General features: G+C 39.7%; 3 protein-coding genes across 3 annotated transcripts; 1 reads left to right on the top strand and 2 right to left on the bottom strand.

The window, feature by feature from the left end:
• Positions 1 to 2049: 2049 nt before the first annotated feature.
• Positions 2050 to 7934, bottom strand: GCK72_000704 (uncharacterized protein; the record flags this gene model as incomplete). Its single annotated transcript, XM_003109093.2, has 7 exons — positions 2050 to 2765; positions 2920 to 3039; positions 3515 to 3623; positions 3677 to 3796; positions 4423 to 4641; positions 4939 to 5141; positions 7736 to 7934. The coding sequence occupies 7 exons, from the start codon at positions 7932 to 7934 to the stop codon at positions 2050 to 2052; spliced, it is 1686 nt and encodes a 561-aa protein (XP_003109141.2).
• A 12924-nt stretch (positions 7935 to 20858) lies between these two features.
• On the top strand, positions 20859 to 21518 carry GCK72_000703 (uncharacterized protein; the record flags this gene model as incomplete). The annotated part of the gene is made up of 2 exons (XM_003109225.1): positions 20859 to 21047; positions 21207 to 21518. 2 exons carry the CDS (start codon positions 20859 to 20861, stop codon positions 21516 to 21518), a joined length of 501 nt encoding a protein of 166 aa, XP_003109273.1.
• A 1831-nt stretch (positions 21519 to 23349) lies between these two features.
• GCK72_000702 (uncharacterized protein) lies at positions 23350 to 26278 on the bottom strand (the record flags this gene model as incomplete). The annotated part of the gene is made up of 5 exons (XM_003109218.2): positions 23350 to 23530; positions 23578 to 24159; positions 24869 to 25384; positions 25465 to 26052; positions 26100 to 26278. The coding sequence occupies 5 exons, from the start codon at positions 26276 to 26278 to the stop codon at positions 23350 to 23352; spliced, it is 2046 nt and encodes a 681-aa protein (XP_003109266.2).
• Between the last annotated feature and the right edge of the window lie 46 nt (positions 26279 to 26324).

Here is a 26324-nt window from a genome sequence, read left to right as displayed (position 1 = left end):
GCTTCCGATTTCTCCGTTCAATGAAAAAATGATCCGAATGAATATGAGGTTGAGCAGATCACGTAGCATTGGCGAAATGATCGATAGTGCAAGGTCGCTAGAGTTCGAACTGTGAGTAAGAAAATTAGTTCTCAATAAATGTTAAAATTTCAGATTTTATTGCCCACTTTGCAAGTGTGAGTGTACCGGAAGAGAGGAATGCGAAGCACACCTCGCCGCATGCCATGGAAAAAAGCCGGACCATATGCTCAATGAGCCTAGTTATTGCCGTGTAAGTGGCTTTATCACTATTCTAATTATCTTTATCTCTTCAAAAATCATTTTAAAACAATTTTTCTGCTATTTTTGAAGAGATATTTCTTAATAAATCGACGAAATTTTTCAGAAATGCATGCGCCTGTTCGCCGATGAGAGTATGTTCATACAACATCAAAGTTATCATAGCAGAGTTCAAGTGATGTTCCTGAATCGTCAAGATTCGGTAAGTAAGAACAGTTTAAAACTTTCCAGCGACAATTGTGCAAGACAATGTAATCTCTAACTTTTCGTGATAAAAGCTGTCGGATTGCGCTCAGCGGAAATCACCGATAACACGACTTGCAACGTGGCTTAGATAGTTGCCACGCATCAAAGATAACTTTTTAAATGTCGTTTTACGGCATAACTCGTTAATTTTCTCGAAGCCAAGCTTGTTAAGAATGGATCGAACTTAATTTTATTCCCAAAGAACCATTCTGCTCAAATTCTGTTACAAGGTTGCATTGCAGAAACGTTTTTAGAGTGGGCGAATGTGGCTTTTGTGCTGAAGAGTGTTCAAAAACTTATTTCATCACTGAAAAAACCGAAAATCTCACTGTGTCAGATAGTGTTCACGATTTCAAGATTAGTTTTTTGTATCGATTTACGACATGCTCCGTTTCTATTCTCATTTCACAAATCTCCCTTTTTCAGATCACTCCAGAAGTCGACGTTTCCCAAATGAGCTACTGCATGCCTGTCATCAACAATAACCACCATCTTCACCGCCTCCAACATCATCATCATCATCTTGACCTGATCGTCCCTAAACAACAACAACCATTGTCGCCACCGTCACTCCATCCCTAAATGAATTCCCCCTCCATCTTTTATCTGTATTCCTGTTGTGTTTTTCAGTGCCATAAGCTCTAGTGTTTCTCTCATCGTAGTTTAGGTTTAAAATTTTCATTTTGAGTATAAAACGGGGAAGAATGTATTACAAGAAAAATATGACTTTTTCGAAAAAATAATTAGTGAAAAATAATTATAAATTAAAAGAAAAAGTGTGTAGGGTCACAATTAAAGCACAACCAAAGCAGGTGAGTGAAGGAAAGAAAAAGACAAAGTTGGGAATGTTTTGAGTGATAGTGGTAAAGCTTGGGGTAATGAGATGGTTTTCAGATAAAGATGGAATGAAATGATAAATTGGGAGAGGAGGAAACGAGACACTGGGTGGGACTTATATCAGGTGAGAATTGAATAGGAAAATGGGAAAACTATTGTAGTATTTGACACGTTTTTAAAAATTTCATCCCTCAGGGGACAGAAAGAAGATTGGGGGGAGGAAAGAAGCAGATGTTTTTAGGTGTACAGATTTCGGAATGGGAGAAGAAATAGTGTGAGAGAAGATATACAAACGAGATGGCGATACTTTTTGAGATTATAGGCTTCTAAGGGGAATCAAAAACTGTTATGGTCCCTTCCTACCCAAAAAAGCACTTTTCTCTCATCAAGCATATTGTCCAATTCACTTGACGAATAAGGGGAAAAGGTCAATGACCGAAAAGTAACTGGCCAAAAACTCGGCGGAGGGGGGACGGTGCAATCTGGCGACATCTGCCACTTCTTAATACGGTCTCTCCCCCCTCTTCTGTATTTGGGAGACTTGATTGATGATGATGACCAACCGGGGTGAAAGAGAGAGAGAGAGTGAGAGGAGAGACCGGCAGACACAAATTGGGAAAGAGGGAAATCAGTTTGAATAAGAAAAGAAAAAAAACTATATTTGGGACGAGAAGACGACTTAGAATCCTAGAATCCCTGCTGCACTTGGAATTGTGCCAACATCAACTGCGCCAGAATCGCATTCTGATTCCCGAACATTGCCGGCGAGTACTGTGGGAATGGGGCGGGTGGCGCTTGCATCTTCATCAACGCCTCAGAGAATCCGGGCATTTGGAGGAGCATCGAGGTGGGAGATGTCTTAGGTTCCGATGGTGGTGCAGCCACTTTTGTTGGGGTCGTTGGGAGGATTTGTGGGATTTGTGGAGCTGGAGCAGTGATAACTGGAACAGGGGATTCTGGTTTGACCTCCTCTTTGACAAGAACTGGAATCTCATCTGTTGTTGTCTCAACGTCAACTTCCATCTCATTCTCTTTCTTCGATTCCTCTTCTAACGTGGCAAGTGGTTGAGTCTGCGCGAGTTGTTGAAGGATTGCATCCATCATTGGTCCAGTTGGCATGAATCCCGCTTGAGCAGCAGCTATCAATTGTTGAGCTGACATTCCAGCTGGAAGTCCAGTCAACGTCAAATCCAACGGACACTCATCGCTCATTCCGATTCCTTTCGGTGGAGTTCTCGTGCGTGTTGGCGTCGATTTCAGTCCTTTTCTTGCCAACTTCTCCTGATGAGCGATGGGACATCCGGACAAACTTCTGTGCGAAGTTCGGTTTCCGTTGACATGTCCCTTGCCAGAGCAGCCAGCAGTTGTGCATCGAAGGACGGTGTCTTGGCGGAGAGCGAGCACTGCAAAACGGGAAAAAAGTATGAGAAAGGAAAGAAAGCAAATCATCAATCTTGTTTGCCACTCACTACTACTCGTGAGATTGTAAGAAATGCAAAAAGTATGAAATGCATGAGATCTCATTAATCTTCTCCTGCTGCTCTCTGGTATACTTACTCTGAATCACAGTCTTGTCAGGTCGACGCGGACATCCGGACAAACTTCGATGATGTGTGTAGAGGCCGGTTTGGTGTCCAGATCCATCGCATCCTGGAGTGGGACAAGCCAGTTTGCCTTCTGAAAGTTGGGACTAAGAGAACTGAATTTAATGGAAAGATGGATGAAAAGGTGCGAGTGATAAAACATGAGAGGATTTAAGTAAGAGATGAATAGGTGAGTTAGTGGGGGGATTAGTTTAAACACGTGCGAGTGTTGTACTTCTTCCTTTGACAAATCACGTAAGTGTGCTCCACCGAAATTTGAAATGGAGCACTATTGCCAAAATGACGTGGTATATAGAAAAAGAAAGAAGTGTAAATGTGTGAGGGGGGTGTGGGTTAAGTAAGTAAGAAAACTTAATGGAATTAGAGAATATATGTATGAGTGAGCTGAGAGAAAGAAGACGAAGACCACTTCAACTTCTTCTCACATTTCATTCATTTTATTATTATTATTAAGGGGTTAGTAGTTAGTAGTCTCAAATCCAATTTTCAGTTTTCGCTTAAACTTTTCTGTTTCACGTCCCAACTTTCTCTCAAAAAAGTTGACCTACCACGTCGAATGCTCCACGAGTAACCGGTGCCAGGTGATGGAATGGAGCCGTTTGGTGTGAAGGCGATGGTGGGCGTGGTTGAGATGGAGAGCTCATCGGTGAGGTTGGACTGGAAAAATTGAAATTTCAAACTATAATCCTACAGTAATCCTGTGATCCTACCTGATTGATTGGTGACATCACACGAGATTCTGATTCAGACCCTGAATGCGGTGGACTCGACGCCGAAATTGGAGACTTTGGAATCGTGGAATCCGATGAAATCATTGTGTCAAGTGGGCTCTGAAAATTAGAAAAAAACAGTTAGGAAAGAAGAAAAAGAAGTGAAAAACAATAATAGTAATCCATCAAAGTTGTGTGGTGGTGTCCCCTCTAACAATCGGTGGTGTCATTGGTCACGCAATGTCATCTGCCTTATGAGTAGTTGTGGGAAAAAAGAAGGAACAAGGTGTAGTGGATATTCTATATAATTAAAGTTTTCCGGAGGCTATTGTCGAAAATTTGCGTGACATGCGGTCAAAATTGTAACTTCATACGCGTTCCAATTCTCAAGCTTTATCAGCACCCTTTGTTCCCCGCGGCAGCTCGCTCGAATGGCCGAGTGGTTAAGGTAGATGAGTGGCGAGCACGCGACCAGGGTTCGATTCCGAACTAGTGCTAAAACTGACATTTTCCCAGTTTTTATTTTTTGTGTTTTTGAAAACTGCAATCCCTTTCTCCATTTTCCACTTCTCATTTAAAAATTTTTCAAAATAACAAGTCAAGTTGCCACTCCAATTTTCGTATGTCTTTTCCCTTTTTGAGTTCATAAATATGCAACAGGAGCATCACGAAAGTGTCTCTTTCTTCTTCCTGTTGAATTTCACTCAAAATGCAAATTCACTCTCTCTCTCTCACTCTTCCCTTACCTTTGACGTCTGAGCGACGACACCATCCGAAGATGTCAACGAGTCGACATCAGATGGTGATGTTTCCGAGTGTTGTGATCCCATCTGACTTCCAGATGTGAAGATTTCAAGCTGCTTTTGAAAAGCGGGCATCATAAATTGCGAGAGAAGAAACGTCGGAACTCCATCGAGGCCATTCGTTGATCCCAATGAGGTGATGACATCTGCCGATGCGGCGGTCTGAAAAATAATAGTTGTGTTGGATAGGGAAAGGAAGGAAGCGAATGGTTTTTGAGATGGTTATCTCAAAGGGTACAGGCAGATGTACAGAGTGGACACATGTTCGTCATCGTCGGAACGTATAAAAAGTTAGGTAATAGTTCGGAACGATCGGAACAGGTGCTCGCCTCTCAGCTGTCTTTTCACCATATTTAGTGCGACCGGTATTTATATCAAGGACAACGCACACGCAAGCATTTTTAATTGCTTTGGAGGAAAAGATTTTGAAATAAACCAATAATAAAAAGTGTCTCTCACCTGCTCATTTGTCTTTCCAATCACTTCTGAAGATGTTGTCGTCGTGTCACACGTCATCGTTCCCTCCTCCTCTTGATTCTCCTTGTTCGGCGTTTCGGTGTCAGAATGCACAGATTCGGATGATGATGGAATAGATGATGAGCACGTTGGGAGAGCAGCACTAGCACCTCCGTTTTCCGACGAGACACGAACGATGTCTTTAGCTGCAAAGAAAGTCGCGGTAATGGGGTGGTCTTATAATGAATAGGTTGAGAAAAATGAGTAGATGTGATGTGATGTACATGAAGAACATCTGTCAGGTCAGGATATCTGAGAAGAAGAAGACGATTCGCATTAGCTAAGTACTTTTGACTTTTGAAAACTACTTTTGGGAAAAGAAAAAGGACACGTGGTAGAGCGGACTTGAGAACCAGGAAGTTCAAATATACCTCCACACCTAGAACAGTTCACCCGGGAGGTCTTTGGTTCGGGGTTTGATACCGGTTACATTTCAAAAAGACCCGACGGCGCCACGTGATACTTCGAAAGATGGATCTCAAGGAGGCGATAGGTCCCAAGATCCAATGCATTAACTTCTGTCATTGTGACACAAAAGTGACAGTAATCCACACACCTAACTCCATATGTCACCTCTGTGTATTCCTAGAAACTCTTTGCCCTTCCTAATCCATATATACCATATGCCTTGTAAATCACAAGAACGTTTCCAGAGAGCGGTGTCTTTTTCACACAAAAAGAACGCAAGCAATGAATGCATAATTAATGAGGCACGACCCCTCAGATCACTTGCGGTAAAAAACTACAATAGAGATGAAGGAAGCTTTTGATTGGGGGGAAAAAAAGAAAAGGAAGTAACCAATGAGCCGAGACTCCCTTTTTCGATGAAAAAGACCGCCCGTGTTGGGTCGGGCCGCAAAAATGGTTGGTCAAGTGATGATGTAACCAGAATTGGTACAATTATTAACCGGAAAAACGCTGAATGAATGATGATGAAGCTCAGGAAGTCACACTAGTCGTCGGTGTTCTTTTTGGAGCTACAATACCCCCATCTTAGTGTTTGCATAGACAAATCAGAAGAGGTTTTTGCCCTTTTAGGTTTTTTTGTGTAAGTCAGATCAAAACGTCAGCAGAACTAGGGAGAGAAAAAAATGGGGTTGATGATGAAAGATAAGAGAAATGGAGAAGGTTGTGGTTCTAGATAGTGTAAAGGGAGAAGGGGAAAAACTTTTTAACACCTAACACCCGTTTGATTTTTGGTTGCATTGCCAAAAGTTGGTTACAAAAAGAAAGTAAAAAATGGAAAAAAAAATGTAGCCGGCCGGTATCAAAACCCGAACCAAAGACCTCCCGGGTTTCGACGGCGCCCGCTACCACTGCGCCATTTCCGCACAGAAAAGTTGTAGGTGTGGAGGAATATTTGAACTTCCTTGTTTTCAAGTTCACTCGCTGCGAGAAAAAATTTTGCAACTTTTAAATTAGCTCGAATCAAAAGATGTTTCAAAGTATCCCATTTGTGAAAAAAAGAAAATTGTTGGCAATTCATGTTTCCATTTTTCAAAACTTTTTTTTTCAAATCTTGCCATTGACACACAAAAAACTTGGCGGGTGGCAAGTCTGTCGGCAAACAGTCAAGAAGAATGAGGGAACATCTGGCGACAGATGGGTACTTTTAGGGCTAAAGGGGGTCTCAAAAGGAGAAGACAACGAACTTCTTTTTTCGGATTTTTTGGGCTAAATGAAGAATGAAAGGTCACGAAAATTGGGTGTGGAAAGGAATAGCCGTGCGGTAGGCGGCTGTTTAAACTTATGAATTCATGTTAATATTGGTCATCAGAGATTCTTCTTCTGCCTCTGACCATCATTCGGGGAAAAGTACTACTCATGGGGCTGTTTGAGCAGCTGCCCCCAGCACTGTTCGGGGTGGCCATATTTAGATTTTGACCAGATAGTAGTACTAGTAGCACTTTTGTAAATAGTACATCAACACAACTATTGGATTTCATTTTTGATCGAATGCTTTCCCTCTTGAAAACTAAAAAAGACTGAAATCAGACTCAAGTTTCTGACTTTGAAAGTGCTCTCTTCTCATCGAGTCAAGACCGGATACAAATGCGATTTGACGTGGCGACACCGAGTAGATCAACGGGTTGTAGTTAGAGTTAAAAAAACAGATGACGGATTGTCAGAAGAGAAGATCTTCTAGAATCAGATGACAGATGTGTGTGTGTGTCGTCTTCTTCTTGCAAAAACTACGAAAACTTGTGTTGCGAATTCGTGAAGAGGTACTTTCGAATATGGAGATTTCATTTTTGAGGTCAGAATTTGATAAAAATTGAATTACAGTGAGTTATGGAAGCCTAAAAGTTGCGAATTTCGCGGTGTCGTACCTAATTTCTATGTAGCGTGATAACAAAATTCACACCGTTTTGTTATTTCTTGATATAGAAAAGAAACTGATCTATCTATTTTGGGAAAGAGCTCAAAGTAGTCTAACCGTTTAGCACCTAGGTTTTTGTTGATAGAATTGTAGTGCAGATCAAGATCTTTAATTTGAAACCGGAAACTCAAGAACACCAAATCTCAGGTTTGATAAATCTACCTACTTCACGAAGCTATAAAACTAGTCCTAGCTGAACTTTGATTGCAGAATCGGATTCTGTGTACTCTATTTTGTATACAACCCAAAAAGCGGCCCCTATTAGTACCAACAATGAGATTAAATGAGATCTTCCCACGAGTGAAAACTTTCACCTCCTCACTCAATTAACACATTTTCGCCCAACAGATTCTCACTTACTTTCTGGCTTTCGGCGTCGCTTTGCCGCTGGTTCTCTTCCATTTTCTGAGCAATCTGAAGCAGTGGAGTCAGGTGAGATGGATCCATCTGTATGGGTGTCTGGGGGTGTTGGGATGGACTGTGACGAGTTTATAAGCATTGACATCAAATCGACAACCGACGACGAATTGTATTGAGTGTCCATTGTGGATGACATCATATATATGTGGGGTACCTGGAAAATAAGCTTGAGTTTGCATTTACAAAAAAGTTGAGACGAAAAGAAAAGAACGAAAGAAGAAGTGAAGGAGCAAGTGACGGTCAAGAACTATCTGGGAGGGCGGAGAATCTCTCCTTCCCCCGTCCGAGTACACCATCTGCTTGGCGGCGTTATGGTGCACCTGGCATCATGCATTGCGACTCCGCCCACTTGGACAGTAATGGGGTTGCGTCTTCTACGCGGAGGGGGGACTCTCAAGTTGAATGGTTTGAGCAGAAAAGACAGGGACAGGTGGAGAATGAATCAAGATGAGAATGAATAGTGGGAGAAAGGGGATTAGAAAATAAAAGTTGAAGAAGGAAAAGAAGAAGACAGGGCATATAATAACAGTTATTGCGAGAGGGATTAGTTGGGATGACAAGGGTGAGTTATCAAGTGTGAAAACGGTTAGGTGTGAGTGGAATCATAGAGTCACACCACGACACTCCAGTGTCAACCGGAAGAATATCGAGTATCCCCAACTTTTCGAATCGATAGTTACGTATTGACTCACTCAGTGTGGACTCCCCCCATACTCGGGGGGAGTCAAAGGGGTAATAAAAGATATTATTGGATTGACTAAGAGTCACTTAATAAAGAACTTTTTGGAGAGGAGATGACGTGGCGAAGGTTATGCAAACAAATTGTCAAAGAATACTGTGAGCAAGTTAACTTTCCCAAGGGGTACTTGGGTAATCAGGGACGGTCCGATGACAGATTCCTGGAGAACGTGAAGATCTAGTAAGAGAAAAAAAACAAAGAAGGGAAAGTTGACTCGGAGGACTGCTCTCACTCCCTCACTCCTTTGCTAACCAATAGTTGGGGAAAGGGGGCGGAGTCTGAAGAAGGCGTGGAAGGTGGAAGGGAAGAACAGAGAATCTAGGTTGAGTTGGGAGGAAAGTGGAGGTCTGAAACTTTTTTGGAAACCAAAGAGAGAAGAGTACAGAGGAATAAAAGTTAAAGAAAGTGCACGACAGCTGAGGGCAATAAAAATTGAAGAAGAGAAAGAAGAAGTTGAGTAATTTGGGTCGCTTATGGTTTGAGAAATGAAAAGATAAAACAAAGGAGAGAAAAGTAGAGCGATATATCTATAGAAAATTGAATTAATATGGTGTTGAAAGGGGGGTGATGAAGGCATCCGGAGGAGAGACGAGGGCGCCAAGATGAATGACGAGCCACATTTTGGGAATGAGAAAAAGAAGAAGAAAGTGGAATAAATGAGACAACTTTTTGTAGAAATGAAAAACTTGAGAAAATGGTGGCAGTATTGAGAAGGAAAAAGAGTTTTGAAGTATTATATAAGCATTGGGGTTTAGGAGGGTAGGGTAGATCAAATTTCAAGTTACAGGAAATGAAGGTAGGTTTGGCAATGAGTGAAGTGAAACTTACGAATTCATACGGAAGTTTTGAGAAAAGTGGGAGAAGGCTTTTGGTTATCACTATCATTGGGCACAATTCTGATTTCGACCACATGGCGCAGTCGGTAATCCCGCGGTATACACGCGCGAACGATCAAGGGTTCGACACCCAGCGAGCCAAATCTTTTTTTCATTTTTAATAATTATTAGCACAACAGATTGGAGAGAGATTTTTCAAAGGATTTCGTTGGAGCGCAGTACTTATAGAAGCCTATCGCGCTCTACCGAAACGGGATTTAAGCTGAAATTGATAAAGACATGATCTACATTGTTTGAAAAGAGAAATGAATATTTGTTTCTACATAAAATCTGTTTTTTGTGGAAACAATAAGCAAAAACATTTACGAAATCATTCTAGAATTTTTTTCTATGAGTCAATTTTTGAAAAAAAAAAAACGGACGACAAGTTGTTTTATTGAACTTGTGACCTCCTGATTTCTGGTGACTTAGAAATTGATTATTTTGAATTTTTCGTAGCCTTCCCAGCGGACAGATATTTGACCTACAATAATAAGAAGGGATCGTATACAATAAGTTGGCACAGGGCCAACCCGGCAAGTGAGAAGAGAGGACTAGGCAGATTACCGTGGGAACCAATTATCCCAAGTAGAAAACAACAACTGACTAATCCCTAGTGTGATGAATACTGTAAGGTGAAAGTTCTATCTCTACAGGCACCGCAACGCGACCGCGCCGCACCACTTTGTTCAAAAAAGCGTTTGACCTACTTAACCAATTAACTTTTTATCTTTTGACCACCAATATAATTTGCTCCTCATACTATGGTCGCCTCTTGAATTATTCATAAATTGTGAGAGACTCATCCGAATTCAAATTTTTCGAAAGTTTGAGAGTCTCACCAGGCGCCGATATGACACATTCACTCAGTTCTCATATCTACTTGAACCAATTTTCAGTAGCAGGTGCCCGACCGATTCAAAACGCCTTCTGGCGCCCCCAGCAGAAATCAAATCCCTTGTATTCTTCATGGAAACATCTGTCCTTTTTAGACGGACATTTGTTGCAACCCCCCTTCTCACTCACTTGGAATCATTCGAAATCCGGCCAAATTTGCATTTTAATGGGATTTCGAAACGGGGCGCGAAATGTGTCTTTTTTATGAGGTGAAGTGAAGAACACAAGTAGTTGTACTTGTTACTTGTGGAGAGAGTCAATGAGACTCAATGAGACCTACCGTAATCCCAAAAAAAGAGAGAGAAGTTGAAAGATTTGAATTCGCGCCGCTGCGAGGTCTCCGAGTGAGTGTGCAAATACATTGGCACTTCAGAAGGCGTGAGCTTCACTTGGAACCTTCAAGCTCCGCCCAGTTCGGAAGAATGGAGAGTGGCGTGTATGTGTGTGCCCCCATAAATTGGAAAACAACAATGAGACACAGATCTTTCGAAGACGAATGCATGTGTGTGTTGTAACGAGTAGGTGTCTCGAGACGAACGAAACGACGCCTTCGTCTTGCTCCCCTTTTTTTTGATGTGTGCCGAAATGGGTTTATTGGAAGTCGAGAAGGAGAAGCCAACAGGAAACTGGAGATATAGGATTGCAATTTATGGGTTTTATAAGAAATCTTATTCCTTTTTGTCACTGGGAAAACGCGAGATTTCGAATTCGATGTTAGCGAGTCGGCTGCGAGAGCGCAAGCGCAACTGTCAGCTTTATCACAACCTCCGCCCCCATCTCATTTTAATGGCGCATGGCGCAGGCGGGTGAGCTTTTGCACCACGTGCGAAGGGTCAGGGGTTCGACTCCTCTCCTTTTCTGAACTTTTTTCTTTTCCTTTTTGACATTTTCCTTTCCTGTATCCGCTACCATCTCCTCATTTCTCTTCGTTTTCCCTCATCTCCTTCTTATCCCCGCCTTTCAACCAATCCAAACTTTTGCGCCGCACACGCTTGCCTCCAACTTTAGTGGGCGGAGCGAAAGCAAGTTGTCGCTGCTCACTCAACTACGGTGCCTCCTTCTCCTGAAAAGTAACAAGAGCAGATGGTTATCAAATACGGAAATCCGATGAACATATTTATTTTGAGTGGAGAGGGGGAGGTCTGATTGATGGTCATTTTTGAGTGATTGCGTTGAAAAATGACACTAGTTTTGGGATTTTATTTGGAGAGAGATGTTGTGTATGAAGATGAATTGGAAGAAGATAATCAAGTGGAGAGATTTTGGAGTAGTTTGGAGAAGATGGTGGAGCAGGAAGGTTCATGGTTGAGAGACTTCTGAAAATGATTCTGGGAAAATCTGGAAATCTGATAAAACTCGATTTCTTCTGACTTTTGTAGTTTCCTAGAATGACATATTACATTCCAGAGCGCTCTCTGAAACAGTGCGGTTTAGTTCTATCTAAAACTAGTTATTCGACTCGATTCCCCCAAAAATATACGGTTTCCCAAAAAACCGCATGTTTACCTGCTTACACTAATGAGTTGCTTCACCGTTCCTTTCTCGTAATTGAAGGTGGCTTGTCCGCATAAGCATGCCTAATTATTGGCCATCGATGGGTTGCCCAACTCGTTTACTAATCCTTCTTACGATTTTTTTTGAGATCCTATCTCTGGTTTCGCAATCAGACGGTATCCTTTAGATAGTGAAGATGGTGAGTTTTGAGGTTGTGTGAGCCTAAATTTTTCAATGTTCAGGGAGATGAAATCTCCATTTTCATAGTTGACAACTTTCTTGAAAAAGCTCTTCCTAATATAGAAAAGGGAAATAAGGAAACAATTGACACCGAATCTCACTAGGGTAAACTCCTACAAATTAAAGAAAAAAACAGCTTTGATGTTTTCATCGAAAAAATTGGTAAACCTTGACAGTTTGTAACTTTTTACTCTGATATTTTACCCTTTCGAATTTATTACCATTGTGTAGAACAAATCTAGATCTCCATTTTTGTAGTTGACAATTTTTCGATATCTGTTCACTCTTTTGAGATAAAAAGGTTCAAAGATGGTAAGGTATCTGCGCGAAGGAGGAGAGACGCAGAGAAGTCAGACGCCCTAGCTTCTCTGCGCTCTCTCACTTTAATAGTTTCTGTCGTCTGCCTTCCAAGCCATGAGCGCTGGAGAATGTTGAAATTATTTTTTGAAAAAAGTGCAAAACGTAAGCTATAAAATAAGCCAAAAATCAAATCAATATACTCAAAATTCAAAAAGTAACAGATTTTCGAAACTTTTCGAAAATCTTTTTGTTTCTGTAAAACCGTTGTAACTCCCTCATTTTTGATACGAAATGTTTTGAAAATAATAGTTTTAGAATCAGCGTGTCAAGACGGTTTGAAAGAGTGTAGTCATGACTAGTTTTGATTTTTTTGGTGGGTCCCGACGCGAAAACTACAGTACCCCATCTAGTAGACTCAAAACCTCCGAAAAAAGTGGTCAACTACAAAAATGAAGTGGTAGGTTTGAACAACCGGAAAATTGTTCTCAAATTTTGAATTCAAACTAAAGATATGTCAGTACTGTCTCCCCTCCATTTCCCCTCATTTCGAAAGTACTCATTGTTTCGGAATTGACTCCTTCAGTTGCCACTTTGTCTCCAATTTATTCCAATATATTTTCACTTCTCATTCCCTTCCATTCTCTTCTCTTTTGCCACAACCTAATCGTCTAAATGCGTGTTTAATTGAGTAGACACACATAGAGAGAAAGACGACGAAAATGAACAAAACACGGTTGAATATATGGGAATGAGAGGAGAGAGAGAGACCACAACTTACTCACTTTTATCGCTTTTATTATTCGATTCGGTTTTCTCAAACCGAACCCGTGGGCCCCCTCTCTCACTCACTCACAAATTGAACAACAACTCTAACTAACCATTTTTACTCACTACGGTAGGCGCTGGGATCTTTTTGGAAGAAAGGAAGAGACATGAAGAAAGTTGGAAACCCGATCCGTGTGTTGCCACTTAAAGACGTCAAAAGCTTCGATACTTTTGAGAAAGTCACTGCCTGCCAAATACATACATAGTTATCAAGTTTCGTTTTGAAGCAAGGGTCCACTTCTTCAAATGGACACATTTTGAGAGTTTTGGATGATGTTGGAAGGAGAATTGGAAAGGCATACTGTAGTGGGCGAACTTCATGAACCGATTTCTGAAATTTCTGAAAATCACTGTGCTTCGAGAGTGTGTCAAAACGGCATGGGTTGATTCAGAATTTGAAGAACATGTCAGTTGTCTGAAATGAACAAAAATGCATATTTCCCCGAATTATTTTGATTATATCGCTTCATGGTAAAATTCTACCAAAAATTGGTCAACTACAAAAATGATCACCGTAAAATTCTATACATTTCGTCAGTTGAAAACTTTTTGATAACTCTACTAGTCTTTGAGATATAGGCCTTGGAAGTAGGGTTACTGTAACTAAAAGAGAGTGCAGAGAAACTAGAGTGTCTGGTTTCTCTGCGCTCTCTCTTTTTTCTACATACAGTAGCGAGCATAAGTGAGTATACCTCCATACTTTCATATGTATCTCAGCTGAAACAAGTCCGTTTTGCATAAACTTTTTTTTCAAAGATAGCTGAAGTATCCAGTAAAATCGACATAAGTTTTTTGTTTGAGGTGATTAGCTGATTTTTAAGATTATCGATTTTTCCTGATCTTGATTTGAAAATCCGAAAAAAAACTTTTTATTTTTGAACTGGACCCTATGATTTTTTGAGTCAAAAATGTTGAGTAACGTTTATAAAAACAAAATATGCTGTTAGAATGCTTCTGTGAATCTTCATCATCGTGCTATAGCTCCAGAAGTCCAAAGTGGTATGCTTGGCTAAATTGTCATAACTCATTGAAAAATGGTTCAAATTGGTTGAAAATTGCGGGAAAAGATGCGTAATATGTTTATCAACAATCTTATATTTAAAAATAATAATTTTGAGAAAATTTTTTTTCGAATTTTTTCACTCGAAAAATTTTGCTTTCCATCTTTTGCCCAATTTTTCATGTTTTTTGATTATAAAACAGTAACAATTTGCGAATTTGAGTTGAATTTAACATGAAACATCAAATTTAGATTTTCATTAATTCAATTACAGCTGTTTCATAATCAAAAAACATGAAAAATTGGGCAAAAGATGAAAACCAAAATTTTTCGAGTGAAAAAAATTCGAAAAAATTTTTTTTTCAAAATTATTATTTTTAAATACAAGATTGTTTATAAACATATTACGCATTTTTCCCCGCAATTTTCAACCAATTTGAACCATTTTTCAATGAGTTATGACAATTTAGCCAAGCATACCACTTTGGACTTCTGGAGCTGTAGCACGATGAAGAAGATTCACAAAAGCATTCTAACAGCATATTTTGTTTATATAAACGTTACTCAACATTTTTGACTCAAAAAATCATAGGGTCCAGTTCAAAAATAAAAAGTTTTTTTTCGGATTTTCAAACCAAGATCAGGAAAAATCGATAATCTTAAAAATCAGCTAATCACCTCAAACAAAAAACTTATGTCGATTTTACTGGATACTTCAGCTATCTTTGAAAAAAAAGTTTATGCAAAACGGACTTGTTTCAGCTGAGATACATATGAAAGTATGGAGGTATACTCACTTATGCTCGCTACTGTATTGCAGAGTTGTGTGAGGTAAGACACCTTCTGAATCCCTGCTCTTTAACTTTGTGTCTCTATTCGTTGAAGACGCAGAGAAGTCAAACACTCTAGCTTCTCTGCACTCTCCTCCTCTCAGTCATTCCGTTTAGACACCTTTATCTCAAAAGCTAGCAAAGCTATAAAAAAGTTGTCAACTGCAAAAATGGAGATCATGACTTTTTTTACTCAAAAATACTATTTTTATAAAACTGGGACAACATGAAGTACCATGGCGGAAGTTTAAGGTTCATAACTAAAAATAAGATGTTTGTTTCAGATTGATATTTCAGAATTGTTTCAAATCCCCCGCAATTTGCTTTTCAATTCCACTTGAGCGCGATTGCAACAACCGTACTGAGCTAATATATCAATTCTTCCTTTTCCAGCTTTCCGACATCTTAAAAGAAACCTCATTAGCAATTACATCTCCCTAAATCACGAAAAACCAAATCATGGATCTAAAATCAACAATTTGAAATGTGTGACTCCGCACAGCATACAATATATCTTTTCTCTCTTTCATCCGAGAATACTGTCATTTTAAATGAGAGACAAAAGAGGGAATTCGAGGCGGTGAGTGTTGAAAGAGAGGAGATGACTACATAATAGAGGGGGGTAAACGATCTATCAAAAAGGGGTCGAATGTTTCCATATGGTTGCAAGGACGAGAGAGAATGTTTGAGTATTTGTTGGTTCAAATCAAACGGCGGTTCTGGGACGTCTCGTGTTTTCAAACTTCTGGCTTCGAAACGTCCGGGAGCAGAACCATCCTAGAGCTCACTAGGGAAGGCCCCCTGAGTGACCGTGGAGTTATTGGACGTAACCTATATCAATGGAAAGCTGAAATCATGCTGATTCCAAATATATATTCTGTTTATGCCTTCGAGGCCTGGTATTCGAGAAAAACGAGGTCAAAGTTTGGACCTTACCGACGTGTGAAAAATATCGGCAGTGTGGTGTGGGTGGTAGTGAGGCGGTATGTTTCACCTCGTTTTTCTCGACGAATAGGCTCCGAGGGCTAAAACTGAATATACATTTAGAATCAGCGTTGTCTCAGCTTTCCAATGATATAAGTCACGTCCTATAACTCCACGGTGACCTAGAGGCCTTCCTTAGTCAGTGTAAATGGAAAACCCTTACTTTGCGGCACAGTTCGCCTAAAAATCTAGTTTCAGCCATTTTCCTCACGTTTAGTGTTTAATTTTCATGGTTTCGAAATGTCTAGTTTTCAAACGTCTCGGTTTCGATTTCACGGTGCCACCCCCTATTGGGTACCGCCCTGTCCGAATCAGAACTGGTACGGATAAGAACTATGAGATAAGGATCGTTACAACGGTTCTCGTTACAAGTAGCACCACGTGGATCGCGAAAAATGTCTTATTCTACAGGGCTTACTAGTGAAAGGCTAGGGAAGGTCATGGAGTCATTTTTGAGTTATTCGATATGACCTATATCATTGGAAAGCTGAGAGAACGCTGATTTCAAATATTTAGTCAGTTTTTGCTCTCGAGGCCTGGTATTCGAGAAGAATGAGGTCAAAATTCTGAAGAATGACTAATTGTCACCTTTTTAACACGCTTCTTCAGAACTTTGACCTAATTTTTCTTGAATACCGGACCTCGAGGGTGAAAACTGAATATATATTTGGAATCAGGGTAGTCTCAACTTTCCAACGAAATAGGTTACGTCCCATAACTCCGAACTCCCTCCATAATCTTCACTAGTTTGTCGAAATAACAAGATTGCCAAAAGTATCAATTTCCACATTTTTGGTTTCGAAACGTCCCGGTTCCGAATCAACCTGAAGCCCGGATTCTTAGTGCTCAATCAGTGTCCCCGAGATCCCCACTTGTCTTTTATGATGCCATCCTCCCGACCATTCCTACCGTACCCCTCGGAAAGTCATAATCCGATCAAAAACATCTGCTTCTTCTCTATCTCTCTTCCTCAACTTACGCAATCCAACCACCACGGAACACTAAACCAATTGTGTTCACCCTTTTCTTCTCCTTTTTTGATGATGGACGACGACAAAAAACTAATGGGAAGATATATGTAAGGGGGAAAGGAAAGGGGGGATTAGGTGCTCTCTCCTGTAAAAAGGAAAAGGGGAATTGGATTTTGGAATTGAGAAAAGACGAAAAAGAAGGGGAGAAAAGAGTATTTTCTGAAAGAGAACACTACTCGGATTAGTTAGTTTTCTCTGTCTCTGACTGACTTAATCTTTGTTTGTACAACATGTCGAGAAAAATGAAGAATTCTGTATAAGAAGGGAATGGATTTTGCAGAAAAGGGGATGAGTTGAAGGGAGTAAAAATCAAGGTATGCTGAAAAGCGGGAAAAGGGATTCCGAAGCTCAAAAAACGCTGAAATCAAAAAGGAGAGAGCGCAGAGAAACCAGGCACTCTAGCCTCTCTGCTCTCTCTTCCTCTCACTCTTTCAGTGGCGTCTGTTTAGACACTTGTATCTCAAAAGCTAGCAAAGCTATGAAAAAGTTGTCAATTGCAAAAATGGAGATCATGACTTGTTTTACTTAAAAATATAACTTTTATAAAACTGGGACAACATGAAGTATCACAGCCAAAGCTCAAAGTTTATAACTGCCTGAAGAATTCTCTCAGTTACAGTAATCCTACTTCCAAGGGCTTTATCTCAAAGGCTAGTAGAGCTATCAGAAAGTTGTCAACTAAGGAAATGTGTAAAATGTTATGATAATTTTTTTTGTAGTTAACAACTTTTTTGTGCGAAGCTATCCAAGAGAGATATCAAAAGGATAAACCTCACTCTTTGCCAACTACAGTAGGATAACTTTAAAGACGCGTATCGTGAGATCTGGAAGAGCTACCAATCAAAAAGTTGTTAACTACAAAAATAGAGATCTAGACGTGATTTATAACAATTTTACATAACTCTATCATTTCCGTTAGACAGTTAGACATTCTAGTTTCTCTGCACTCTCTCAGTTACAGTAACCTAACTTCAAAGGTGCGCATCTCGAAATCTAGAAGAGATATCAAAAAGTTGTCAACTACAAAAATGGAAATCCAGGTTTGATCTACAATATATCAAAAGTTTGGAATGGCTCGTAACTTTGAAACGGGGACAATTCTGAACTGAAAAGTGGTGGTTACTGTAGTTGACTTAAAATCAGGAAGCCTCAAAATTCTACTTGGTTGTCAAAGGCTGCGGGGACTAGATCTTGCATAAGAATTTCCTAGGTCACACGGAGAAACCGTTTTTTCAGGCCGTTTCACTTTTTCTCGAAACCATCTGTCTCCCATTCCCAAATATGTCATTTAATTTCGTTTTCCCAACAAAAGAAACAATAATTATGTTGAATTCAAAAACTCGAAGGTCAACAACACACTCATAAGTATCGGGTATCTATCACAAGAGGGCAGGTGTTCCCCCGTCCGCTTTTTTCAACTCGTTTCCCCCCAAATCCGCTCATAAAATTGCCATAAATCCGAGAAGCTTTTGAGCGAGACGAAGAAGGTCGGCAAGTCGAAAGGACATGCCCTTAATCGGCCATCCTCTCCAGGTGTCTTTTCTCTGACTACCGTATAGGGTGAGAGAGTGTGTGAATTGGTGGAGACGCAGAGAGGGGCATGGCAGATGCTCGAGGACCTTTTTGATGGCTTCTTCTACGCAATGGGGAGAAAGAGGGAGAGAAGAGCCATGCACAATCTCTTATTAGATACTATTACTTTCGAGGATCAAAAGGATGAGAAAAGAGATTGGAAGGGAAGAGAAGAATAGGGAGGAGGCGGAAGGTTTGTAATTGTGTTATGAAGTCAGAGACGGGCAAAAAGTATAGTTTGGAGGGGCGAGGGACATCGGGACACACAGATAGACAGAATGACTCATGAGTGGACATTTCGATACGGGGACACACAGACAGAGAGACCACTGGCAATCTTGGTATACGGATATGAGCATACTTGTCAAGACCCGGCTTCAAAAAATGAACCAACGAAATTTTCAATTTTTATTGAAAATGTGAACATTTTTGATGATTCTTCAAAACTTCCTTTATTTCTGAATGATAGTCGAAAATTTTACTTTTTTCGTGAAAAAATTCAAAAATTCGAAAAAATTTTAATTTTGAATTTTGGCTGCAAGTACCCGGGCTTTGGCAATGATGGATATGAGTGTCGAGAGGAATAATTAGACGGTTGAACACAAAATAAGAAATTGGGATATATGGGCAAATCGACACACAGTCAGACTCCTCTGATAGGATTCAGGAATCAGATTTTTCTGGACAACCGAACCAAAGAACTGATTCTCTGGACATCTAGACATTCGGACATTCGGACAGACATACAGATCGAAGTTTAGGAATCTGGATATCTAGATCCTAAAACTACAGTAGTAACGGCTTTCAAACTTTCGGTATCTGGACATCCGGACACACAGAAAGATTCACAAGCTTACAAAACTAGGATCCCCCTAAACATTTGGACATCCGTATAAACCGACAAACAGACAGAAATCTGGAAATCTGGATTTTAAATCAAAAAAGTGTCAAGAAATCGGGTGATGGGGATAGTTTTTAAGGTTTTGGAAATTTTGATCCAATTAGACTAAAGGACCGCCCATCTTTTCGATTTTGCAGTTGTGGACATCCGGACAACCTGACACACAGACAAAATGAAATTTCAGGTTTTTCACTCCAGAGTTTCGGAATTCTTTCCTATTCAAATCTACATTTTCTCCTTCCTGCTCTGATACTTCTTCTTCTTCTTTCCTTTTCTTTTTCTTATCTTGCCACGTCATCTCTCTTTCTCTTTTTTCTATTTTTCCAACAACTTTACGGCCATCTTTCACACTTCTTCGCCTTCTGATTCATTTCGTCGCAACACATACAAACCGCTCAACTAATTGAGCTTTTTTCTCCAGGGAATCGTCTGCGTCTCCTCGTTTCGCACACACTCTCTCACTCTCTCACCGGTCCAACTTTTATCGCGTCAAATAGAGAGAAAGGAATAGGATTTAAAAGTAAATTGAAACTCTCTTTGACTCTTTTGATGACGAAAAGTTAAGAGAGTGAGAAGAGAATTGATTCTTTTTCAGGGACTGCTGGAAACATTTCAAATTCTTGGGAACACTAAAGGAGAAAGAGTACCGGAAAGTGACAAATGAGACACTTGATGACAGGAAATTGGTTGGAGTGAGAACACAGAAAGAGAAGAAACCAATTCAGGAAACAACTACTGTATCCTGGATTTGAGAGGGAGATGGAATTGAAATGTTTGGAGTGGAAATTTGAAAGGGATCTACAAATGTAAAGCATTGAGGTTTTACTTTGATTAGGTAAGAGCCCGTCACGGATCCATTTGTTCTTATAAAACTTCAAGTTTATATTGGCCTAACCGTCGTGCTTCATAACTTTGCTACCTCTGAAATGGAGACGCAGAGAAGTCAGACAGTCCAGCTTCTCAGCACCCTCTTCCACTCTTCATCTCTGGTCTTCCACCGCCCATATCTCAAAAGCTGGCAAAGTTATCAAAAGTTGTTAACTGATAAAATGTGTAGAATTTTACGTTGATTGATTTTGTAGTTGACAACTTTTTTGGACAAAATCCCCACAAGCAGTTATTATTCATTAAAGTAAGACATATGGAATATGCAGACACTTTCCACGTCTTCATGTCTATTTCCTGATCTTCACGTGAAGACCTCAACCTTCCTTCTGAAATCCCGTGACCTTTCTGCTTTTCTCTCTGAAATACCATCCTCTTTTCCATCATTAATTTTTCTGTGGTTGCAACAATCAACTTGATCTTTTCGCTAGGTAACACCCTCCATCTGAATTCCTCTCTATACCTAATTTCAGTTCGCTAAAAAGGAGACATGGCGGCAGCGGTATTGCAACGAAAAGGATACGACAATGTCGAGTTGAGTTTAAGTGAAGACGATGAGCCGGTGAAGGAGAAGAAGAAGAAAAAGACGAAAGAAAAGAAGAGTAGTACAGATAGTAAGAGTAAAGAAAGTAAGGAAACGAGTAAGGAAGAGGATCCAGCAGTCGAGAAAAAGAGATTGGTAAGTGGGTGTTGAACCATGGTAGGTTTGTATGTGGGACAAAATGGAACCAACTGAGCCATCAGTGTAACGCCCAGAAATAGTTACGAAGGTTGTCATGGACGTGATGCAACCGACATCTTCCACCTATTCTGATTCCGAAACGAAATTTTATTTCAGATGACACAAAAAACGCAATCGCTCACAGAAGATGAGGTCAAAGAGAAAGAAGAAGTCAAGGAGAAAGAAGAGAAGAAAGATGCAAAGTCGAAACCCGAGAAACAAGGAAAAGTAGAAATGAGTAAGAAATTGAAGAAGGATGAATCAGTGAAAGGATCTGGAAGTAATGCAGCGACACCGGCTGGAAGTACTCCAATGGATCAGATGAAGAGTAAAATCACTCCTGCTCCACAAGCCAATCAAGCACCTGTGAAAGTGCCCGGAGAGAAAGAGAAACCACAAAAAACTACGGGATGTTGTGTGATTTCTTGAATCAGATTGAACTTTTACATGGATTTATATTAATGAAGTGTGATGTAATTAAGACATGTCTTTAGCTATGATCGAATTAATGGTGTTAAATTAAACAAACCTAGATCTTTACTTTTGTAGAACAGCAAGACTTTTTTTATAATGTTAATTTTTTTAACCAAAAAATGTTTATTACTGTGACGAGCTCTATTTAACTTCCATGAAAATCGAAACACGCACAGAAATAGAGCAATTTCAATGACTTATATCTTTCTCAGATAGTATTTTACTAGGAAGTTATCAACTACAAGAATCGCAAAAAGAACCAGACTATAACATGGGACGCAGAGAAGTCATACACTCTAGCTTCTCTGCGCTCTCTCCCACCTTTCATCTCTTCCGCATCCTCTTCTAAGTTACCGGTTTCTCAGCTCTCTTCTATTTAGAGAATGTTCCTGCAAAACTACAGTAACCTCTCCAATGACTTCCGCTTCTTTTCATCTCAAGAACTCTTCTTGCTCTTCCGATACTTCTTCCTTCCAATATATGGGCCATCTCGAAGTGCCACTTTCCGGTTTTTCGTCGATATTGCCTTTTTCGATGTGTCCGTCCTCCGAAACAAACACTTCTTCTTCTTCTCAATTTCTTTTTGTCATCTGATGTCAGATGAGGCGAGAAAAAGAAGAGGGGGCTACTGTCACATAATTATCTCTGGATGATACATTGACTCCAATGACCGTATGTTGTTTTTTCGACACAAAAGAAGTGTAAGAATAACAAGAAAATATCGCATTTCCGGGGGGAGAGATGTTATCTCATATACACGCAACACGTATTGCATCGTCTTATGGTAATTGAGTTTGAACAAGGGAAACGGTGAGAGAATGAAGAGGCGACAAGGGGGACAGGTGTGAGGGAGAAATATGGGAATTAGGGAGGGAAATTGGAAGTCAAGTTTGAGTAATCGGGGTTGTGACAGATTTCTTGATATGAAAATGGTTAGTTCAGTACTTTGGTAGAGCAGTTTTCAACAGACTTGCAACGGGCCGGGCCGGGCCGGGCCGGGCCGGGCCGGGCCGGAATGAAAATTTCCAGGGCCCGGCCCGGCCCGGCCCGGTCGGCCCGGAAGTTCAGTACTGAAAAAAATTCAAATTTTTTTTTTCGAAAATTTCCCGATTTTTTTTGAAAAATATTTTTTAAAAACAATTTTTTGTAGGCTTCGAAGGTTTTTGAAAAATATACTTGAGGAAAAATATGAAAAATTTTCAGAAAATAAATTTTTGGACAAAAAATTGTAGTGAAAAAAGTTCAAAAATTCAAATCCGGGCCGACCGGGCCGGGCCGGGCCGGAGCTTTCTCGGCCCGGCCCGGCCCGGAATCTTGCAAGTCTGGTTTTCAATCTCAGGGTCTTCAGAAATTCGAAGTTAGGTATTAGAGAATGGGAAAAACTCAAACTTCGAAACTGAGTCACGGGGTCTCAAGTTTTGATTTCTGTACTGTTTGTATTTATATAGGTTTTATAGAGTTCACAACTTTTTGATAACTCGTTTGGTTTTTGATAAATGAAGTTTCAAAGAATTAAACCACGCAAATGAAATGACTGACTACGAGTTTCGGTGTAACATCCTATCTCTATCGTTCTTTTCCGATTTCTTAATGCATGATTATAAGAGCCTGATTCTTAATTCAGTCTCACATCAACAGTTATCACATCACAGTTCTTACAAGTGCGCTACAGCGAATCTCACAGAAAAATACACATTTTTGTAGATGGAATTTCAAATGGAAGTTTAGACCGAAGATTCAATAAAGCTTGACAGATAAGACAAAGAGCCGCAATTGACGGATGTTTTCAATAGGATCTCTTGAAGGTATTCTTTTCCAAAAACTCTTTTTCAGTCATATTCCACGCGGCAAATGTGATATTGTCCTCCGTAACCATAATGGATGCCACGTGTTGATCAGTCTCTCGAACAATGTAATTTGGACTGCTAAACTTGTGAATTCCCCAAGTATGTTTCGAATTGCGATCTCTGAAAAATATTGAAGTTATGAGACTTCAACTCAACTATGGACTTACCTTTTATCAAATTGATAAACTGGCAGTTGATCAGATGAGTCCAATCGATTGATTGGAAGACTACTCATGATTTGGTTCGGACTGAGAGGATGTGTAAATGAAGAGACACCAATACTGAAACATTCCGAATTCTGATATCCTTCATTCAATCTCCACTTGTTCAGAAACTGGATGATAACGGCATCGCTTATGATTCCATCGTTAATAAACAACTGTCTACCTTCAAAATTGGATAAAATTTCTTCTGCGAAGCGATTCGTTTTAGCAATGTCTAACACTTTCGTCCTAGCAAATTCCACATTTCTTCCGAGCAAGGGGCTTTGAATCTCAAAAAGTTGGATAAAATCCTGATTAGGAGAGATTTTTAGAAAATCGTCAAAATCAGCTAGAAGGTAACTGGATAAATGTGTACTAGTGATATTCTTCAGTTTTGAAAATGGTGGCATCAGCTCGTAAACATTTAACTGATATTTGATGGATGAACCGAATAAATCGAGGAAATAATTGTGGATAGATGGAAGCAGTGTTTCTTGAATTTCCAAATCGGATAGTATCATAAGTGGGTGATTTCTGGTTGGCATACTGAAAGGAATGAATCATTAGGGAAGTTGTTCAGCGTACGGCAGATACAACAAACACTTTTTATGTCACCTATATTTGGTTTTTTTCTAAATAACTCCTAAATGAAAACAAGTGGAATTCAGGCTCGTTGCCACCAAAACACTGGCTCTGGTAATAGAAACGGAGGTACCTCGATTGATAACATTCCTTTCGTTTCATATACATTGATTAAATCTCTTATGGACCTATTCTGGGGTAGCAAAAAATAGTTTTTTGCTTATTTTTTGCTATTCAGAAAGAAGCAAAAAAAGCAAAAAACTCCTGGTTTGGAGGTATTTTTTGCTTGACCTTTTCTAGGCCAGCCCGCGGATTTCTAGGCCATGTGTAGATTTACGGGAGAATTTTTGGCGATTTTTTCAGCATTCATGTACTTTATCGCTACTTTTGAACTGAATTTGTAATTTTATTGATTTATTCCATACTTTGCAATCGTTAAATGATTTTTTTCCGAACTTTGCTGAAAAAATCCCAAAAAAAGCTCCCGTAAATCTACACCAAACACAGGTCTTGCAGCGAATGGCCTAGAAAACCGCGGGCTGGCCTCGAAAAGGTCAAGCAAAAAATACCTCCAAACCAGGAGTTTTTTGCTTTTTTTGCTTCTTTCTGAATAGCAAAAAATAAGCAAAAAACTATTTTTTGCTACCCCAGAATAGGTCCATTATATACTCACCTTACTTGTAAATCCATTCCAGTGAAATTGATTGGGATAAGTGGACGACCTCTGAATTCATATATCTCCCTGATACTCATAAATGGATTGTCTCCACTACTGGATGATGAAATATTAATGCGCGACGGCACTCTCGACTCATAGGTGATTGTGAATATCTTGTCGAAACGGTTTCTCATTAATGATTTCATATTTTGATAGAATTTCTGAGAACAAGAAGCCATCATCAACAGATCCACCAATTCCATGCTGGACAAGATTTCTTTTTGAATCAGCCATGAAAATTTTGAAATATCGATGAAGTTTCTGGGAGGCGATGCTTCTTGGAATGGTGTTTTTTGGAAAGTCTTCTGAATTCTTCCTCTCATGACCTCTTCTTCTGTCATTTTCCATGAAGCAAATTGGATTCCTCGTGTTGTGATTTCAAGTGATGCCACGTGTTGATCAGCATCTCGAACTATGAACTTTGGACTACTGAATTCTTGTATTTTCCAGAAGTATTGGCCAAAAATAGATCTGAAAACAGGAGTATTTATGTTTTCTATCTAGACTAATTAAATCTGGCTATCCAAATCATAGTAACAACACCACTCTACCTTTTGTCATAACGATAAATCGGCATCTTTTGCTTAGGATCAAACTGTTTTAAATCAATATTTCTCATTATTTTCTCTGGATTTAGATTCATTCCCCTCCAGTGATGTATACTCAAAAACTCCAAGTTTTGTTGTGTTTGACTTGATTTCCAGCTGTTCAAAAACTCAATGACATCATCATCTGTGACTATTCCATCACTTATAAACAGTTGTTTTCCTTTGAAGTTATTCACAAGTTCTCTAGCTCTACTGTCCGGGATCGATATATCGAGAACATTGGTTTGAGCCAGTTTCAGATTTCTTTCGTATTCAAAACCTCCGAATGCATACAATTGAATATATTCCTGTGAGGGTGAAACATCTAAGTACTCATCCAACAATTCTGCAGCTGCTCCTTCATTTTGAATGAAAATATCACTGTATTTGATTTTTTTCAATCTGGGTACATAGTTCCTGCCATCAGCTTTCAAATGATACTCAATAGATGATCCGAAAAATCCTCGGAAATAGTTGTGGATTGTCTGTAACATTTGCTCTCCGTCCTGCTGATTGCATAGTATAAAGAATGGGTGATTCCTAGTTGCCATGCTGAAAAATATCTGGTTTATAAATGACTTGTTTGAAGAAAAACTGACCAACAGTCCACATCTACTCCATATAAATTCATTTGAACTATCGATCGGTTTCTACCTTCTTCTCTTGGCACCAACTTCATAAATTCCTTGTCATCACTGTTAGAAGATGAAATTGTAGCGTATTCTGGCCTAGAAGAGGTGTATGTGATGGAAATGATCTTATCGAATCTCGATTTCATAGTTGATTCTATCGTTTGTTTAAACTGTTTTGAGCAAAATGACAGA

The sequence above is a fragment of the Caenorhabditis remanei genome, chromosome I, assembly GCF_010183535.1.
Source record: "Caenorhabditis remanei strain PX506 chromosome I, whole genome shotgun sequence".
NCBI lineage: Eukaryota > Metazoa > Nematoda > Chromadorea > Rhabditida > Rhabditidae > Caenorhabditis > Caenorhabditis remanei.
The sequence above is the reverse complement of the archived record's forward strand: the minus strand, read 5'-3'. Positions and strand labels throughout refer to the sequence as shown.